The sequence below is a fragment of the Bos indicus genome, chromosome 11 (genome assembly GCF_029378745.1).
Source record: "Bos indicus isolate NIAB-ARS_2022 breed Sahiwal x Tharparkar chromosome 11, NIAB-ARS_B.indTharparkar_mat_pri_1.0, whole genome shotgun sequence".
NCBI lineage: Eukaryota > Metazoa > Chordata > Mammalia > Artiodactyla > Bovidae > Bos > Bos indicus.
In genome coordinates, this window is record NC_091770.1 from 86857341 (window position 1) to 86874682 (window position 17342).

General features: G+C 49.2%; 1 protein-coding gene and 2 non-coding genes across 6 annotated transcripts; all 3 read left to right on the top strand.

The window, feature by feature from the left end:
• Window positions 1-844: 844 nt before the first annotated feature.
• On the top strand, window positions 845-917 carry TRNAE-UUC (transfer RNA glutamic acid (anticodon UUC)). Its single transcript has one exon. It is a non-coding gene; the product is annotated as a tRNA-Glu (tRNA).
• A 6121-nt stretch (window positions 918-7038) lies between these two features.
• ODC1 (ornithine decarboxylase 1) lies at window positions 7039-14309 on the top strand. 4 transcript variants are annotated; one of them, XM_070799143.1, is made up of 12 exons: window positions 7039-7240; window positions 9749-9891; window positions 9956-10110; window positions 10379-10552; window positions 10716-10888; window positions 11113-11247; window positions 11370-11451; window positions 11632-11715; window positions 12623-12785; window positions 12914-13026; window positions 13115-13329; window positions 13820-14309. In XM_070799143.1, the coding sequence occupies exons 3-12, from the start codon at window positions 10009-10011 to the stop codon at window positions 13962-13964; spliced, it is 1386 nt and encodes a 461-aa protein (XP_070655244.1). In that variant the 5' UTR covers window positions 7039-7240; window positions 9749-9891; window positions 9956-10008; the 3' UTR covers window positions 13965-14309. The 4 variants fall into 4 exon arrangements, with proteins under 4 accessions (XP_070655244.1, XP_070655245.1, XP_070655243.1 ...); XM_070799142.1 differs by having other exon boundaries at window positions 7040-7240; window positions 9745-9891; window positions 9977-10110; XM_070799141.1 differs by having other exon boundaries at window positions 7040-7240; window positions 9977-10110.
• On the top strand, window positions 8500-8631 carry LOC139186001 (small nucleolar RNA SNORA42/SNORA80 family). Its single transcript, XR_011569578.1, has one exon. It is a non-coding gene; the product is annotated as a small nucleolar RNA SNORA42/SNORA80 family (small nucleolar RNA).
• Window positions 14310-17342: the final 3033 nt, after the last annotated feature.

The window sequence follows — 17342 nt, forward strand, 5'->3', positions numbered from 1 at the left end:
GAGGGAAACGATCTGTTAGATAAGAGGTAGAGATGTCCTTTCCCACTTTCCACCAGCCTTCATCTTCTCTGTACCTGGTGCCGAGAGCTGGGGCCATCTTGGAACCATGAGGGGAGCTGGGCCCACACTCCAGGCACAGAAATGAGAATGCTGGAAAGGTCTGGTCTCTAGCGTTGCCCTCAAGGCTCTGAGTGAATGATACTGGAACCTCCCTTCCTTGAGCCTTCTCCTTAGAGCAGATGATTAATTCTCCCTATTGCCTAAGCCAGCCTATAACGTCACACTGTGCCCTTCAGACCCTTCTTGGGAAGTGACCTCCCAAGCAGGCAGGAAGGTTCTGAGAAGCCTTTGGAAAGGGAACTGGGCCTCTCCTTGGCTTGCTGGATCTCAGACCCATTCCCTACCCCATCAGGCCCTGCTCTGTGTCTCATGGTGAGTGGAAATGGGGGCTGACCCCGGGAAATCGCGCCTGCCAGCTCTCTGGCCAACAGGTTCAGGGCAGAAGCCATGGCAGGAGCCTGGAGGATGGCAGGAGCTGATCTTTGCCCTCCTGTCTCTCTGCTTCAGGCAGCATCCTCTTTGTTTCAGCCCCAGGTCCCCACTGGACAGCCCCCAGGTCCCCTGCAGGTGGCCCTCGATCGCCCAGCCCTGTGGGTGGTGGTGCTTCCTGCAGCTGTCAGATACCCAGTTATCTCTGGAGCTAGCTCCTGTCCCAGTTCAATTCCCTCTGCTGAACTGCCTTGCCTGCTCTGGCCTCAGTGATACAGGGCATGCTGAGGCGGGAGGATTTGTACTTGTGTCTGCTGGCCCTCCTTGCCTTCTAAGACCACGGGGTCCTGGGACTTCCCTGGTGGTCTAGGGGTTAGGACTTGGCACTTTCACTGCCTAGGGCCTGGGTTCAATTCCTGGTCAGGGAGTTAAAAATCCCACAAGTCTCCAGGTACGGCCAATAAATGAAAAAGTTGTCAGATCACTGGGTGCTGTTGTCAGTGAGGATCTGGCATGGCTGATGGGAAAATGCAGGTTGGGGCCAGAGCCAGACTGTCTGCTCAGTGAGGCAATAGCCCCTGGGGGTCAGATGATACCCCTAGAGTGACCCCCGCCCACCATACTCTTCGGTCCTCTCTTCAAGTGAGGCGGGGCCCGTGGTGGTACCCCGAGGTCCTGTTCCAGTCCTGTGTGCCCCGGGCACCTCCCTGACCCACCTCAGCCCTGAACGAGCCTCCCCAGGCCCAGAGGTCTCCCTGACCTCTTCCTAGCACCCAGATGGAGCTCACCCCTCTGCCCTTGGGCCCCATGGTGGTTGCCCTGGGTGACCACTGTCCCAGTGACCAGACGTGCAGAGCAAAAACCCTGGGATCAGTCTCCTCTTCGGACTGTCAGCGCCTTGAGGGCAGGGGCCTCCTTTGCTCATCTTCCCTGCAGCGGCAGGAGGGTCCTGGCTTAGAACAAGGGCCCGCAGGCTGTCTGAAGGGAGGCGATGAGCCTCCTCTTTAGGTGTTCCTGCAGCCCCTACTGGGGATCCCATGGCTGTCTTGTGTCCAGGGGCCCCCAGGGCTCAGACCAGAGTGACCCTGCTGGCTGCTTGGACAGCCTCGGTTCTGACTTGGCAGGAAAGTGATGCTCACCCTGCTCCTGGGAAGAGAGCGCACACCTCCCAGATGGCTTAAGTTGTGCAAGCGCCCTCTGCGTGCTGTTCCCTGCCATGGGAGGAAGAAGTCTTGTAGACTCTGGGGATTCCCACAGGTGGGGCCCCACCAGGGTGCGGCTCTGGCAAAAATGGGGCCATGGCAAACCTAGAAGAGATGCTGCGGCATGTCGGGTCAGATGCAATCACCAGGAGCTTAAGAGAAAATAAAAGAAATCAGTTTTGTTTAAGCATTGGGGAGAAGGTCAGGTTTCATTGGGCACCCATCAGTTCCCTGCTGGTCCCCAAGAAGCCAGCCCGTAGCTGGATCCAGAGGTGGGATCTTCCCTCACCTAGTACCTCACTTGCACGTAGCAGACACAATACGAATGTGTATTGAATAAACGAACAGATGACCAAAGAAAAACATTCTGAATTTTTTATCCCCTGACTTTCAGAAACTCCCATCAGTTTGTCAGTCATGCAGCAAATGCAAATCACAGATTTCTCAGGATGGCCCTAGTTTCAAGTTAACATCAGCGATAGGCTTTTGTGTCCCGGGTCCTGGGCTAGACACCTAAACAAAGAAATAAATCGTGGTCCTGACTTCAAAGGGAGCAGGAGTGGGAGACCCAAGGAGCCTGTCCAGTGTGATCTGGGCTGGGATGTCAGGCCTGCAGGGCCTGGGGCAGCAGGAGGTGGGTGAGCCTGGGGAGGTGAGCAGGGCAGAGTCAGAGGGTCCTGGGTGCCAGCCTAAGGGGTTAGGCCTTTACCCTGTGGACCAAGGGCCACCGGTGAAGGATTTCAAACAAATGCCTGGTCAGATCTGAAACCCGTCCTGCTGTGAAACCACATCTGAGGTAGGTGGAGTGTCCGAAGCTGGCCGGGCACACGCTTCCTCGGACTCTTGACTTCTGTCCGCTGAAAAGGCAGGCAAGGGGGAAGCAAAGCATCGCTACAATCAATGCGCCAGGCAAGTGAGCGCCTGCTTCAACCCCTGGACAGAGGCCACCTCTTCTTTGCAATGTACCGTGTGGGCACTGACCAGCCGCAGGCCCTGCTGGGCTCCCGGAGGCCCTGACCCACTTCCTGCCAGGTAGCCCTTGTCCCAGCACCTCCCAGGGAGCCGCACCAGGGTGGAGGCCGGGTGGGGCGGTGATGCAACAACGCTTCGTAACACAAATGTCCTGGGGTTTCCACTGGTGTCTTTGGCTTCTGACAGGTATTTTTGGGGATGCTCCATTTCTCCGATGACACCTGTGTGGTTCAGAGCAAGGAGGGCCTCCCGGGAAGCTCCCAGCTGCCCCAGGCACATCATTTGGAAATTGGCAAAGACATACACTTTCCGCCTCAGAGGGTGGATTGGACTTTTGGAAACACCTAAAACAATTCAAGGGCAGGGCTGGAGGGTTAGTGAGTGACTGAACTTCCGAGCTCTATTTTTGGTCAAACGTCCAAACGTGACTAGCTGTGTGCCGTGACTGAGTCCCACTTCCCTGAGTTAGTGGCACCCTGGCAGGACAGGTCCCAACGTCCTCCTGTGGCCGGATGTCATAAACCTCACTCCAGAGTCAACTCTTACTACACTCCTGGGAAGAAACTTGGTGTGGAATATGACAACGGACAAGTGGACCAGACACAAACCCATTTTCTGAAAAGTTCGACGTTGACTGTTCAATATTGAGGACACGGATACGTAAATTCTTGCTGACCATCATCTTTGATGTTACTTCTGTTCAGTAAAGGTGACTCCATGCATTTGTAATCATCATGTACCTTTATTAGTCCTTTCGGGTAAATAACTTAAGAAAAAACACCTTTTGTGCCAGACATGTCCTCACTTTTGGTGTCAGAAAATGTGGTCAGCAGATTTATACAGAGTTCTTTGTAAAATACGTCAGAGATTCTTAGGACATCAGTGCTTTGATCCAGTCCAGTCCAGCTAAAGAACATTTTACCGAAAGGCCTTGAGATTCAGAGAGCAGAAGTGATATTCAGGGTTTCATGATGAGCTAGGTGCTGAAGGCAGCTAAAATCATTGGAGTTGGTCCCAGAACTGAGGTGGGATGACCAAGGGCACCGATCTTACTGGCATGTCCCATGTGCATTCGGATGTTTTTGCTTACTTCTCTAAGTTACTGCCTCTGCACCAAACACAAAAACCTTATCTCCATGTAAGGGTAACTTCATAGTTTGCAAGGATCTGCTGCTTTTCTGAAAAAAAAAATAAAATTGTAAGGGAGAAGATAAAGTCTATGGAATTTATGCAGAAATACAAGAATGCCATGCATTTGAACAAGACCAGGTTTAGTCACTGTAGATTTATCTTCTCGGATCCAGATTAGTAATTGGGTTTAATGACTCAGGCCTGCTGACTCCCAGGCCTAAGGCCAAAGTCAAGAGTCTGCCTGCAGCCCCAGGGCCAGACCTCAGGGAACCAGCACCTCCTCCTTCCCTTGCTTCTGTTTCCCCATCTGGGTCAAGATGGGTCATCTGGGCATGGCCAGGCCTCCGGGAGAGTGCAACATACATGCAGTGTGTATGTTAGAGGTGGGCTGGCAGGAGATGCCGTGTGTAGGGGTGACCCGTGCGGGAGTGGCACGTGTGAGTGGCAGAGAGACAGACCACCTGGCTTCCTGAATCGCCTCTTTGTTCTAGTGAATACTTCTAATTCTAAAATATAATCACAGGACTGAGCTGAAAGAGACCCTAGACCAGGGCCAGACCCTTGATGGCTGGAGACAGAGAGGCTCATTCAGGGTCAAGGAGATGGCCAAGGTCACAGAACAGCAAGCTGCAGGCAGGACGGGGTTGGGAGGGGGCGGGGGGGGGGTTGGCTGGCCTTCTCCCCACATGAGGCTCCCACTAGGATCCCACACTCAGAGACATCCGGTTCCCCCCGCTGGAAGGAAGCCCAATAGCAGGGGACAATGATCGCCACAAGGACTGGTTGATTGATGGGCCTGGGATAGCGGGGCAGCACAGACAATGCTCCCTCTTGGCCTTGGCACTGGACACGGGAGACTTCCGGAGTTTGAGGGAAAAAAATCTGCGTGTCACTGGAACAAAATGTTTCTTCACAGAGCGGGGACAAATCCCAGTGTTCACCGCGAAATCCAAGCTGTCCCACTTAGTTAGTGCCTGGGGCTATAATGTTCTCAGATGGGACTGTTTATTGCATTGTTAATCTCAATCCCTCCTAGGAATTAAACTTTCTGGGGTGGAGTAACTCCCCCCCAGCCCCCTGCCCCCGGCCCCCCATAGTGGTACCTGGTACTCAGTGGTTGCTCAAGGACTATGTAAAGATGAAATTGATCAGGGCGACCAAGAGTAAAGGCAGCTGTCATGTCCCCTCACGGACGAGGACTCGCTGCTGTTTACCCTCTTCTGGTGTCTCTTGATTCTGTGGGAGCCATGCATGGCCCAGGGAAAGTTAGATTACTCACTCACTTCTGCATTCATCAAACTAGTACTCTTCACAAAGGAGGTTTTTGTAGCAGTAAAGATCCTTGGGTCATCTAGTCCACTTTTCTCCTGAGGCCCAGAGAGGGGAGGTAACTTACCCAAGATCACACAGCAAATTGAGACCGAGGTAGACAATAGTACTGAGCTCTGCCAGGCTCGTTCCCTGCACTGACTGTGTGGCGGGCCCTAGTTTCACAGCTTTTTACTCCCACCCGCAGCCCTCAGGTCATTCACACCCGACGTTGGGACATAATGGTGTCTGTTGGACTGTCTACAAGGGAAGGAACACTTTAAATGCAAGGGGAAAAAAATGCCCCACGTGCCTCCCTGAGGTCGGCAGCGGTGGTGAGGGTGGGCAGCATCTAGGAGAGGCCAGTTCTTTACCAGAGTCTTGGCTGCACTCCTGGGGACTCCCAGTTTCCCAGTTTTTGCCATATGTATTCCTCCTGTAGACACTGGTGCTGTGTTGGGACTCACATAACCTCCCAAAGCAAGCCAATCATAGCTGCCCTCAGAGAAGTCATTGATAAGCGCCACTCAATACAGTAACAGACTTTATTATCTTAGGCTCCAAAATCACTGCAGATGGTGACTGCAGCCATGAAATTAAAAGATGCTTGCTCCTTGGAAGAAAAGCTATGACAAACCTAGACAGCATATTAAAAAGTGGAGACATAACTTTGCCAACAAAGGTCTGAATAGCCAAAGCTATGGTCTTCCCAGGAGTCATATATGGATGTTAGAGTTGGACCATAAAGAAAGCTGAGCACGGAAGAATTGATGCTTTCGAACTGTGGTGTTGGAGAAATCTCTTGAGAGTCCCTTGGACTGTAAGGAGATCAAACCAGTCCATCCTAAAGGAAATAAATCCTGAATATTCACTGGAAGGACTGAGGCTAAAGCTCCAATACTTTGGCCACCGGATTTGATAAGCCCACTGACTAGAAAAAGACCCCGATGCTGGGAAAGATTGAAGGCAGGAGGAGAAGGGGATGACAGAGGATGAGATGGGTGGATGGCATCACCGACTCAACCAAGAGGAGTCTGATCAAGCTCCAGGAGGAGATGGTGACGGACAGGGACGCCTGGCGTGCTGCAGTCCCTGGGGTCGCAATGTCGGAAACGACTGAGCGACTGAACAATACGAAGGACAGTGGATCGCCCGGTGGCTTGCAGACCTGTTACCTCCCACCCCTTGCCCTAATGCCCTTAGAAGAGTCTCTCTGGCTTAACAAGCGCAACGTGCCTCTTCGCGTGCCCTCTACCTTCTAGGAAGACACCCGGACATGTCAGACGCGGTTCAATACGCTCAGCGGCTCGAGAGCTGCCCAGAGCTGTGCCTCTTAATTTGCCCGCTGACCGCTGCCCCTTCTGCCTCCTGCCCCCCTTCATCGTGCGCTGGAGCTGCTCCAGGATCACCTCCAGGTCCTCCCACCGGCATATACAGACGCCCCGCAGAAAGAAAGGGGCCCGGGTCCGCCAGGTAGGGTCCACGTGGCCCGCTCGCGCCAAGCGATTTCCGTTCTCTGCCTGAGGGCACGCGGCATTTGATGCCAGGTGGAAGGAGAGCGCTGGCTTGGCGCACACGCTGCCATCCGGCGGGCGTTCAGAGGCAGGTTTTGCAATCCTTCGGCTGGCGTGCCAGAGGAGAGCAGCCTTAGGCGGCCGGCCGGGCGCGCGGAGCCCCGGGCAGCCCGCGGCTGGTGCGCATGCGCGGGCTGGCGGCGGGCCAGGGAGGGGCGGGGTTGGCGGGGCTGGGAGGTGCTGACGTCGATCAGCCGGCGACCCCCACCCCTCCCTGTCCCCATCCCGGGTTGGCCCCGCCCCCTCCCTGGGAGGACGCCCGGACGGAACCGATCGCGGCTGGTTTGAGCTGGTGCGTCTCCATGACGACACGCGCGGCGCTATAAGTAGCGGCGCGGCGGCGCGCCGGGCTTTGTCAGTTCCCCCTGAGCCTCCGCCGCCGCCGCCCCTCTGCCAGCGCTCCGGCGCCACCTCGGGCCGGCGGTCCTCCGCGGGAGGGAGCGAGGCGGCGGGCGGCCGGGCGAGCGGCTGACGGGGGCGGCGGGGCGGCCGGCGGATCCTGCAGCGCTCGGCGGCGGCGCGTTGTTTCCATGGGGTTGGCCCGCCGCGCCCCTGTGCTCTGAGGTAAAAGGGGTCGCGTCCGGGCGGTAGGGAGGCCGGCGGGCGGGCGGGCGGGCGCGGGTGAGGGGCAGGGGGTGCCGGCCACGTGTCCCGGAGGCCGGAGCCGACCGGGCGCCTGGAGCTGCGAGGACACGTGGTCGCAGAGCCCGGCTCGTCGGCCCTCGGGGTCCCGAGTGGAGCCGGGCCCCGACCCCTCCCGGCTCAAGGGCAGCCTGGCGCTGGAACGGCCCGGGGTTCACCTTTTCTGAACCACGTCAGTGAGGGTTTTCTGAGCCGGAAGCTCTTTGAGGAGCTCGATCATTCAGCCGCTGTTTTTTTTTTAAACGCATGTGGTGGTCCGGTAGCAGGTGCAGGAGAGGCAGGAAGCGAGCCCGGCACAGGTCTCGGGGTGCCGGCCTCTCGTGCACATGCCGTTCCGCCGTGTTGCCCTGGAATTTCCTTTTTTTTTTTTTTTTTAAATTTTAGGTTTTGTTTTTTTTTTACCTTGCTGTGTGTACAGAGCGAATGGCCCAATATAGAAAGCCACTCAGATCGCTAGAGCTGAGATAACCCGTGTGTAACTGATACTGCTCGGCCGGGCTTAGAAATGTTGACGGAATCTTTGAATGACTTGATGATTTAAGAAAAGTCCTTAGATTATTAAGATCAGGAGAACGACCAAGACGTAGGAGCCAGTCCCAAGATTTTCCCCAAACGGCCTACTGTTTGAGAATCCGAAATAATGAGGCAAGATGTGGGGAGCAGAACCTCTTAGGAGTGTCTAGTAGGGAGGACAGAATGTGCTAATTTCATTCAAACATAAATTTTAATCGATTTGTAAATTTTCAGTTGCGGTTTGAATTGGTACCTGTCTAACGTTTCCCAATTACCAGAGAAGGACCACGTTTTGCTAATCCATGTCATTTTAAGTAACGTAGCCATAACAGAAAACACCCAAAGGTGTTCTAGGGTGAACTTTCTCTGTATCAAAAGTTACTGAAGTAAAGCTTTGAAAGATACAAGGAAGCAAAATACTTAATAGTGGTGTGTTTCAGAGAAACACACACTTGCTAAGTTTAAGCCTGAATGTTGTCTTTTTTTTTTTTTTAAAGACCCTAAACGGCCCAGTCTATCACTGGTGACCCTATTTAAATGTTACTTATGTAAACAGAATGTGTGTGCTGGCTGTTGGTCTGTTCCCTTCTCCTCTGGGCGAATTAGGAAACTAGGAGGTTGACAAAGCCAGCAAGTCACATTAGATCAAGTCTCGAAAGTTCTCCCATGCATGGGTTTGGATTTATGGCAGGCTCGTCCCCCTGGGCCTCTCATAGTGTCCCATGCCAGAGTAAATCCGGCCCGAACCATTGCCTGGCCTCTGGCAGTAGGCTGCAGGCACTGAAGTGGGTTGCACAGTGGAAAAGATGCCCTCCCTATCAGATTAAATAGATTAAAATAATTATTTTAAGGTAACTCATTGACCTATGTCACGTTTCATGAACGCCAAGGACAGTGGCTCTGATGGTTAAATGAGCTTTATTTTTGTTTATTCATAAATCATTGTTTGCTAATTTTTGTAATTCATAGTTGAGAATGACTCCCAGGTGATTATCATTCATAGCCAAGCATGTAAGTTAGAGTGCCTGTGAGGATAGTTGGGATTCCCAGAATCCCAAGTAGTTAAGTAGGCAGCACTGGTTTTAGAATATTGATTGCCATTCAGATACAGCAGCTGTAATACATTCTGTTGATTTTTTTTAGATTGCATTTTTTAAAAAAACACATGCCTAGCATGAAAATTAGCTCATTTCTCAGGAAAATTTAGAGCACTCAGTAAATTGATAACAATGCCTGTTGTTCACTAAAAGTTCTTCTGTATAAGACTTAGCAAATGTCAGAAATAGCAAGGTGTTTATATGGCAGCTTTGCTAAATTGCTATCATGGTGTTTTAAGCTTCGAGAGAAAAACAGGTCTGAAATAAAGTAAGCTAACTGTCATGAAGCCTTTTCCCTCTCAGTGGACTAAGTGCAGGAAAGTTTCTGAAACCTGTATTCTGCATTTTAGCAGGAATGTTTGGAGTGCCTTTTTTGAGGTGGACAAAACTATATGGGCTTCCTTGGTAGCTGAGCTGGTAAAGAATCCACCTGCAATGCTGGGTTCCATCCCCGGGTCGGGAAGATTCTCTAGAGAAGGGCATGGCAACCCACTCCAGTATTCTTGCCTGGAGAATCCCATGGACAGAGGAGCCTGGCGGGCTACAGTCCATGGGGTCACAAAGAGTCAGACACGACTGAGTGACTAAGTACAGTACTATATATGGAAGCTGAGTGTGAAAAACTCTAGTGTTGAATTTGTGAGGTTCATTCCATTGAGATTTATAGAATCATGGTACTTAAACCTAGGAATAATAGGATTTCCAAACCCAGGGAGTGAGCTGTCTGGAGGGTGGTTTAGTAGCCCTGCTTCTTGTGTGTGTGTGTGTGTCTGTGTGCTGTCAATACCTGATCTTCCAATTTAATGTGTTCTGAAGGTAGACAGCAGATTGTGTGTTTATTGAACATTTCCACTGCTGCACAGAGAGCACACGCATCTTCGGTGGACTTGGAATTCCTGGGGAATTGCCTTTGTGAAAAGTTGGCATAATCCCTTTAAATTCCATCTCTTTTACGTTTTCTATGTAAGTATTTGTGATTGTTACAAGTTTATCTTAGGAGTTACTAAGTATTAAGACTTCTGAGTAGATTTGTCTGCCCTATTTGCAGTTTGTTGTGTCTCAAAAAGACGTCAAGAAACCATGAACAGCTTTAGCAATGAAGAGTTTGACTGCCATTTCTTGGATGAAGGCTTTACTGCCAAGGACATTCTGGACCAAAAAATTAATGAAGTTTCTTATTCTGTAAGTATATATGAAGTCTATGCTGGTAGTGCAGCTTTGAGAATGTTAGGCAGATGAATGGGAAACTTGAGAGGGGTCTTATGGAAATGTCTTGTTAGGGAATTGGGAGTTTAATTGGCTGTGGATCCTCCAGTAACAATAGTGATTATCATGTCCATGATTGACTAGAGTAGGGTTCATGAGAATGATGGGCAAGAGAAGGGAAGGCTGTGCCTTGGTCACATCTGTTAAATTGCTGATGGGTCTCCTGTAACCACTCTTATTGCAGGATGATAAGGATGCCTTCTATGTTGCGGACCTGGGAGACATTCTGAAGAAACATCTGAGATGGTTGAAAGCTCTTCCTCGGGTCACCCCCTTTTATGCCGTCAAATGCAATGATAGCAGAACCATAGTGAAGACACTCGCTGCCATTGGGACAGGATTTGACTGTGCCAGCAAGGTGAGCAAAAGCAGCAGAACTCAAATGATGTCTGTAATGGCCCTGGTGCTCCCAGCAGGGCAGATCAGAATTACTTTGCTTGAGCAGAGGATGCTAAAGAGAGTGGGCATGGGCCAGCTTTTCTATATATTAACTACATGTGTAAATACCTCTTCTTTTTCAGACTGAAATACAATTGGTGCAGAGTCTCGGGGTGCCCCCAGAGAGGATTATCTATGCAAATCCATGTAAACAAGTGTCTCAGATTAAGTATGCTGCCAATAACGGAGTCCAGATGATGACTTTTGATAGTGAAGTTGAGCTGATGAAAGTTGCCAGGGCACATCCAAAGGCCAAGTGAGTTACTCCATTTGAGGGCGGATCAGATATGGGACGTGTATAATGTGAACAAACTCAAATTTCCAGTTGTTAGATTTCCATACTAGTAAATTATCTGTGTACTGAGTTAAACCAAATTAGACTCAGACCACAGGGTATCAGAGCCAAGGAGTCTTATTTTAACCACGGCTGTAGATGATCTTGTGTCGGTGGGAAATTTGATATACTTTTCTTGCTTCTAGGTTGGTTTTACGGATCGCCACTGATGATTCCAAAGCAGTCTGTCGCCTCAGTGTCAAATTTGGTGCCACACTCAAAACCAGCAGGCTTCTTTTGGAACGGGCGAAAGAGCTAGATATTGATGTCATTGGTGTCAGGTGAGATCTTGGTGATGGCAGAGATGGAGATGAAGTATTAGACAATGCAAGTTTTCTCCCACCATGAATAGTTATTTCCAGAAATAGTAAGAAATAGCGTATTTTTTGTGTTTTGACACCAGCTTCCACGTGGGAAGTGGCTGTACTGATCCTGAGACCTTTGTGCAGGCCATCTCTGATGCCCGCTGTGTCTTTGACATGGGCGTGAGTATCTGTGAGCCCCATGTGTGAGGAGGGGGGCAGGGATGGCATTAACAACTAGTCCCAGTTCTAGAATTTACCTTTGTAAAAGTCATCTCATATTACATATTTAACCTTAACCTGCTGCATACATTTTTCATGACTTGTTAATCTGGCTGATTGACTTAATTTTCTTGACTCTAGGCTGAGGTTGGTTTCAACATGTATCTGCTTGATATTGGTGGTGGCTTTCCTGGATCAGAGGATGTAAAGCTTAAATTTGAAGAGGTAATTTATAACAAAATTACAGTCTGTAGCTCTTAGGTTCCTTTTTGAAATGTTTCAAAACTTATATGTTACAACTAATAACCAAAAGGGACTGTACAAACATGAAAGTAAATGTCTTGTATGGTATTTTGAATGACTTCTGTGATATTTAAAATTGTATTACGTTAATTAATTAGTCTCTCAGTTGTGTCCAACTCTTTGTGACCCCATGGACTGTAGCCTGCAAGGCTCCTCTGTCCATGGAATTCTCCAGGCAGAAATCCTGGAGTGGGTAGCCAGTTCCTTCTCTGCGGATCATCTTGAGCCAGGGATCAAACCTGGGTCTTGTGCGTTGCAGGCAGATTCTTTACTCTCTGGGCCACCAGGGAAGCCCTGTATTATCTTACTGGTTTTCTAAAATAAAATGAGACAATATTTTCAAAAGTCTTAGGAAAATTGAGGATTGTCACTGTGGAGTTAAGAGAACCTGTTGACTTTAGTACATCGTTTGCTAGATTTTGTGCTTCCTTTACTTAGAACATTGCTTTTTAGTCATTTAAGAAGGTAAGCCATTACATGCCACTTATAAAATCTATTCTTAGGTAAAATTTATGTGAATAGGAAGAATACAGAGTTTACCTTGTTAGTATATATTTACATGTTAGATAAAAATATTTAGGCACTGGTAATAAATTTGTCCCATTGCTTAATAAAATCATACCATAATAAAGAGTAAAAAGTCTTGAGGGGAATCAAAATGAAACCACAGGATATGCAGACTGGTTTTCAGGGAGGTGTTTATCTTTTACTGTTTGAAGATAAACCTCTGCTGATGGCAGCTCTCAATGTTTTTGATGGTGTGTTTCAAAGCACTGCTTCATGTGAGTTCCTTGATGACCAACTGCTCTTTTCTGTCTCACTCTGGTAGATCACCAGTGTAATCAACCCAGCACTGGACAAGTATTTTCCATCAGACTCTGGAGTGAGAATCATAGCTGAGCCGGGCAGATACTATGTTGCATCAGCTTTCACGCTCGCAGTTAATATTATTGCCAAAAAACTTGTATTAAAGGAACAGACAGGCTCTGATGGTAGGTATCAGGATTGAATCATTACATATATATACTGAAAGTTCGTATCTAAAATGGTTAAGTGGTAATTGAGACTATTTCTGCTTTTCTAATTATTTTCTTCTTTTTTTTTAAATTTGCTTTTCTAGATGAAGAGGAGTCAACTGATCGGACATTTATGTATTATGTGAACGATGGAGTATATGGGTCATTCAACTGCATCCTTTATGATCACGCACACGTGAAGCCTCTTCTGCAGAAGGTACCTTCCAAATGTGTTGTATACACCAGTTGAAAGATGACTGGTCAGAACAAGTGTAAGCAGGTGTGTTTCTCTGTCTCAAATGTAGAGACCCAAACCAGATGAGAAGTATTATTCATCCAGCATCTGGGGACCGACCTGTGACGGCCTGGACCGCATTGTTGAGCGCTGTAACCTGCCTGAGATGCATGTGGGTGATTGGATGCTCTTTGAGAACATGGGTGCTTACACTGTTGCTGCTGCTTCTACCTTCAATGGATTCCAGAGACCCACCATCTACTATGTGATGTCAGGGCCAACGTGGTTAGTGACAGTGTGTGTTTGGTTCTGATAAGAATTAGGTACTTTCCAGGGTTGATTATGCTTGTTCTTGTCCAGTAGAATTAAGAAATTGCTTAGAATTAAATAATAACAATTATTTTTTGTTTTTCTCCCCATATTAAGAATATATGCTTTAAAAATTTTGGAATAATTACAATGAAAGGAAAATTCCTCCAGTAATAGTGATGTATATAGTTGCAGAATTTTAAGGCAAAGTTGATTTAGAAAAGACTGGTCAGTCTATTTCTGTACCTAGAATACTTTAATTCGTGCGTGTGACTTGTGGTTTTCTTCTTACCAAAAAGATGATTCTGAAGAAATGCTTGCTGTAGCACTCCATTGAATTGCTTCCTGATGACATAGTGACCAGAGATGTAAATAGGCTCATGAATAGGTTACTGTGTCACGCAGTGTGGAGCCGCTTGGTTGGCGGTGACTCAGGGTTTCTGACTGCCACCTCTGTCTCCTGCAGGCAACTGATGCAGCAGATCCGGACCCAGGACTTCCCGCCTGGAGTGGAGGAGCCGGACGTCGGTCCCCTGCCCGTGTCCTGTGCCTGGGAGAGCGGCATGAAGCGGCACTCGGCAGCCTGCGCTTCCACGCGTATTAACGTGTAGATACCACTCTTGTAGCTGTTAACTGCGAGTTTAGCTTGATTTAAGGGTTTGGGGGGGACCATTTAACTTAATTACTGCTAGTTCTGAGATGTCTATGTGAGTAGGGTTGGCACAGGTGCACCAATGTGGAAGACTGGGAGATGGGGTCACACTTATCTGTGTTCCTATGGAAACTATTTGAATATTTGTTTTATATGGATTTTTATTCACTTTTCAAACATGCTACTAAAGGCTTCAACTGCTGAGCAAGCGTTTGTGGCTTGTGTATCAGCAGGATAGGCCAGAAGCTTAGTGTTGTGACCGGTTTTAACAAAAAGGAATAAAGGATCTTGACATAACTTGGCACTGGGAAGTTTTTACGGTGTGTTCATTTCAGGCGGCTCACCTGAGCGTGTGTTATAGGTGGGAATTTGTTTTTTTCCCTGTAGGCTGAGAAAATTGCCCCAAAAGACTGAGGAGGTGACAGGTTTTTAATGTTTTAAAAATCTGTGGAATACTTTTTTTCTGTTTTGACATTTTTATTTCAAGTCTGAGTCCTGGAGAAAGTCTGCTGTGGCGTTTCAAAGAGTAGTGAGGGCATCTAACCCCACAGCAGGGGGAGGAAAAGGACAGGCGAGACCATGGGCAGCCTCAGGTGTCAGTGGTTCCCCACCCTGGATGCTGACTGAGCTTGGCACGCCAGAGCCCCTTGTTAACTAAGTGGTCTTTGCCTGTTACAGCGGCTGCCTAGGCGGGGTACACAGGGCCCTCTGAGCCCTGCCTCCAGAGACCAGTCTCATATTTGCACCTTGACTTCACACACAGGAAAAGGTACAGTTACAAACTAGCTTGATACAGAGTTGTAGCTCTTCATCTGACCTTGGCCTTTTGTATTCTCTTATTCAACTTGGACCCCACACCTCAGAAAAAGGGTGGCAGGCTCGCATTTAAATTTAAAGACAGGAATTGTGAATCCTTGCCGTAGCTCTGGACAGGAGGGCAGGCCACGTAAGAGCCAGAGTCACTTGAGTAAGTCTCTCACTGGCCCCAGTCCCTGCAGGTGACATCGAGTATCTCGCCAGCGCTGTTGGAGGGACACCGGGAGATAGCACACAGGCACAGACGGAGGCTGCAGCGTCTTGCCTCTCGGGCTGGATTAAATACTTCTGATGCTATTAGTACCTTTACCAGGGAGTTGAGGGGAGTGACTTCTTAGTTTCTGAAAAGCCACCTTCCCCCAGACCTGAGTTCCACCTGGATACAGCACACTGCTGTGACAGCTGTTGCCTCCTGGCCACTTAGCCAGACTAGGCCTTGGCTCATCACCACTCCCGGTGTCCTTGGACCTGAGAGCACTGCTCTAGTTGGCAGACCACTGAGTGAGACCTCTCAGGAGCCACAAGAAAGTAGGTTTGGCGAGTCTGGGCAGAAGAGGCGGAAGAACTCTCAAATGAACAGTCTGCCCCACTTCCTGTGAGCAGATCCTTGTCTGGGTCCTCAATCTGCCCACTAACGTTCAAGATAGAGGAATTGATGTTTGTGGATTAGTGCCAGGAAGTACAAGCTAGGCACCAAGGTTTTGGTAAAGTAGTCTTACTTTCAGAAGTTAGGAATAACAAGTTACCTTAGTGACAAGCACTGATGATGGATTGAAAAGAGGAGAGGGTTTCCTCTCAAAAAGTAGGCTGTACTGAGGGCTTGGGAACTGCTGTTCCCTCACTTTAGGTAAAGTACAGTCTGACCAACCAGCCAGTGCCGGTGGGGACGGAAGTAGTCACAGGACGTCCCTTGACCCCACACCACAGCCTCTGATCCTGGCTCCTGAGGGTTTGGTGAAGCCACTTGGAGTCTGTATGGTGACATGGCCTGGGCTGGCCCAAACGACCTCCCCTGTCCCCTACACCTGGGTGTGAGCATGTGAGTTTGGCAAGAGGATAGAGAGCTCAGACAGCTGGGTGGGCGTCAACACTACCTCTTGGACCCTCTTAGAAGGTTCTAGGTGGCGGTGCAGACTTAGCTACCTCTGATAAAGATGGTACTGTCCGTCATTCACAGACACTTCTAGATCTTGGTTTTAAGTGGACAGCTCAGGCCTCCATAAGGTGCTGACATGGTGCTGGAGTCCCCACACAGGCCCCCACTGGGAGGCGCTCCTGGTCCAAGGTAAAGACAAGCCGGGCAGGTCTTGTATTCAAGTCACTTTAGGGTATCTCAGAACGCAGATTGCTGGGCCTGCCCCAGACGGGACAGGGACTGTGGGGCAACAGGTAACCCCCTGGGAAAGCAGAAGGTGCTGATGCTCCTTGTACCACAATAAACCAACCCCAGGTGGAAGTTTTCACTGTGATGGATTAGGCCATGAAGCTAGTAGAAGAAAACATTTGAAGCAAAAAATGTAGGGGGCAAAGGGGAAAACAACACACATAGAAGTAGCCGATTTTATTCATAATAAAAGTTCCAATAAAGGAGGAACAATGCTGTAGGAAGTGGGCAAGATGTGAACTTTTCACAGAAAACTTAAACCTTTAGAACTATGAGAATCTCTCAGCTGTCAGTGTGGCAAAGAGAATTCACTCCCGGCTGGGTAAGTGGGCAAGCTCACCCATGGCATTTGGGAAGGCAAGAATATGAATAATCTCTCGAGGGAGTCTGGCAATTTAAAAAATTATCTAGGCTTCCCCAGGGGCTCTGTGGTAAAGAATCTGCCTGCCAGTGCAGGAGACACAGATTCGATCCCTGATCTGAGTAGATCTCACATGCCGCAGAGCAGCTAAGCCCATGTGGCACAACTGCTGAGCGTGTGCTTTAGAGTCAGAGCTACAGCTACTGAGCGGATGTGTGCTTTAGAGTTGGAGCCACAACTGAGCCCACGTGCCCTCGAGCCTGTGTCACACGTGAAGTCACTGCAATGAGAAGCCCATCGCACCGCAGCTAGAGAAAAAGCCTGTGCAGCAACGAAGGCCGAGTACAGCCCCAAACAAATGCACAATTAAAAAAAAGAATCCACATTTTCTTTGCCCCAACAATGCTAACCTGTAAGAAATCTCGGACACGGCCACTTACTAGGCTTTTCATTGTGACAGTGTCTGTACAGCATGTGTGAGAAGCACCTGTGTGTTCACCAGGAGGGAACCACTGAGATGATCACTGGGACACAGCCGCTGCGAGATGCAGGGCCCTGCCGGAGCTGGTGGGACTGTGGGCATGTGGTGAGCTACTGTCTGTGCAAAGAGCAAACCAAACCTTGTGCACACGCATAGCTACCTGCATATACAGAAACTTCTGGAAGAACTGACACAGAGACGTAGCAGGAAAATGGAGGGCCTGAGGAGGCAAGTGGAGACTGACTTCATACTCACCTTTACATGCGTCTATTGCTGACTTTAAAGGAATTATATA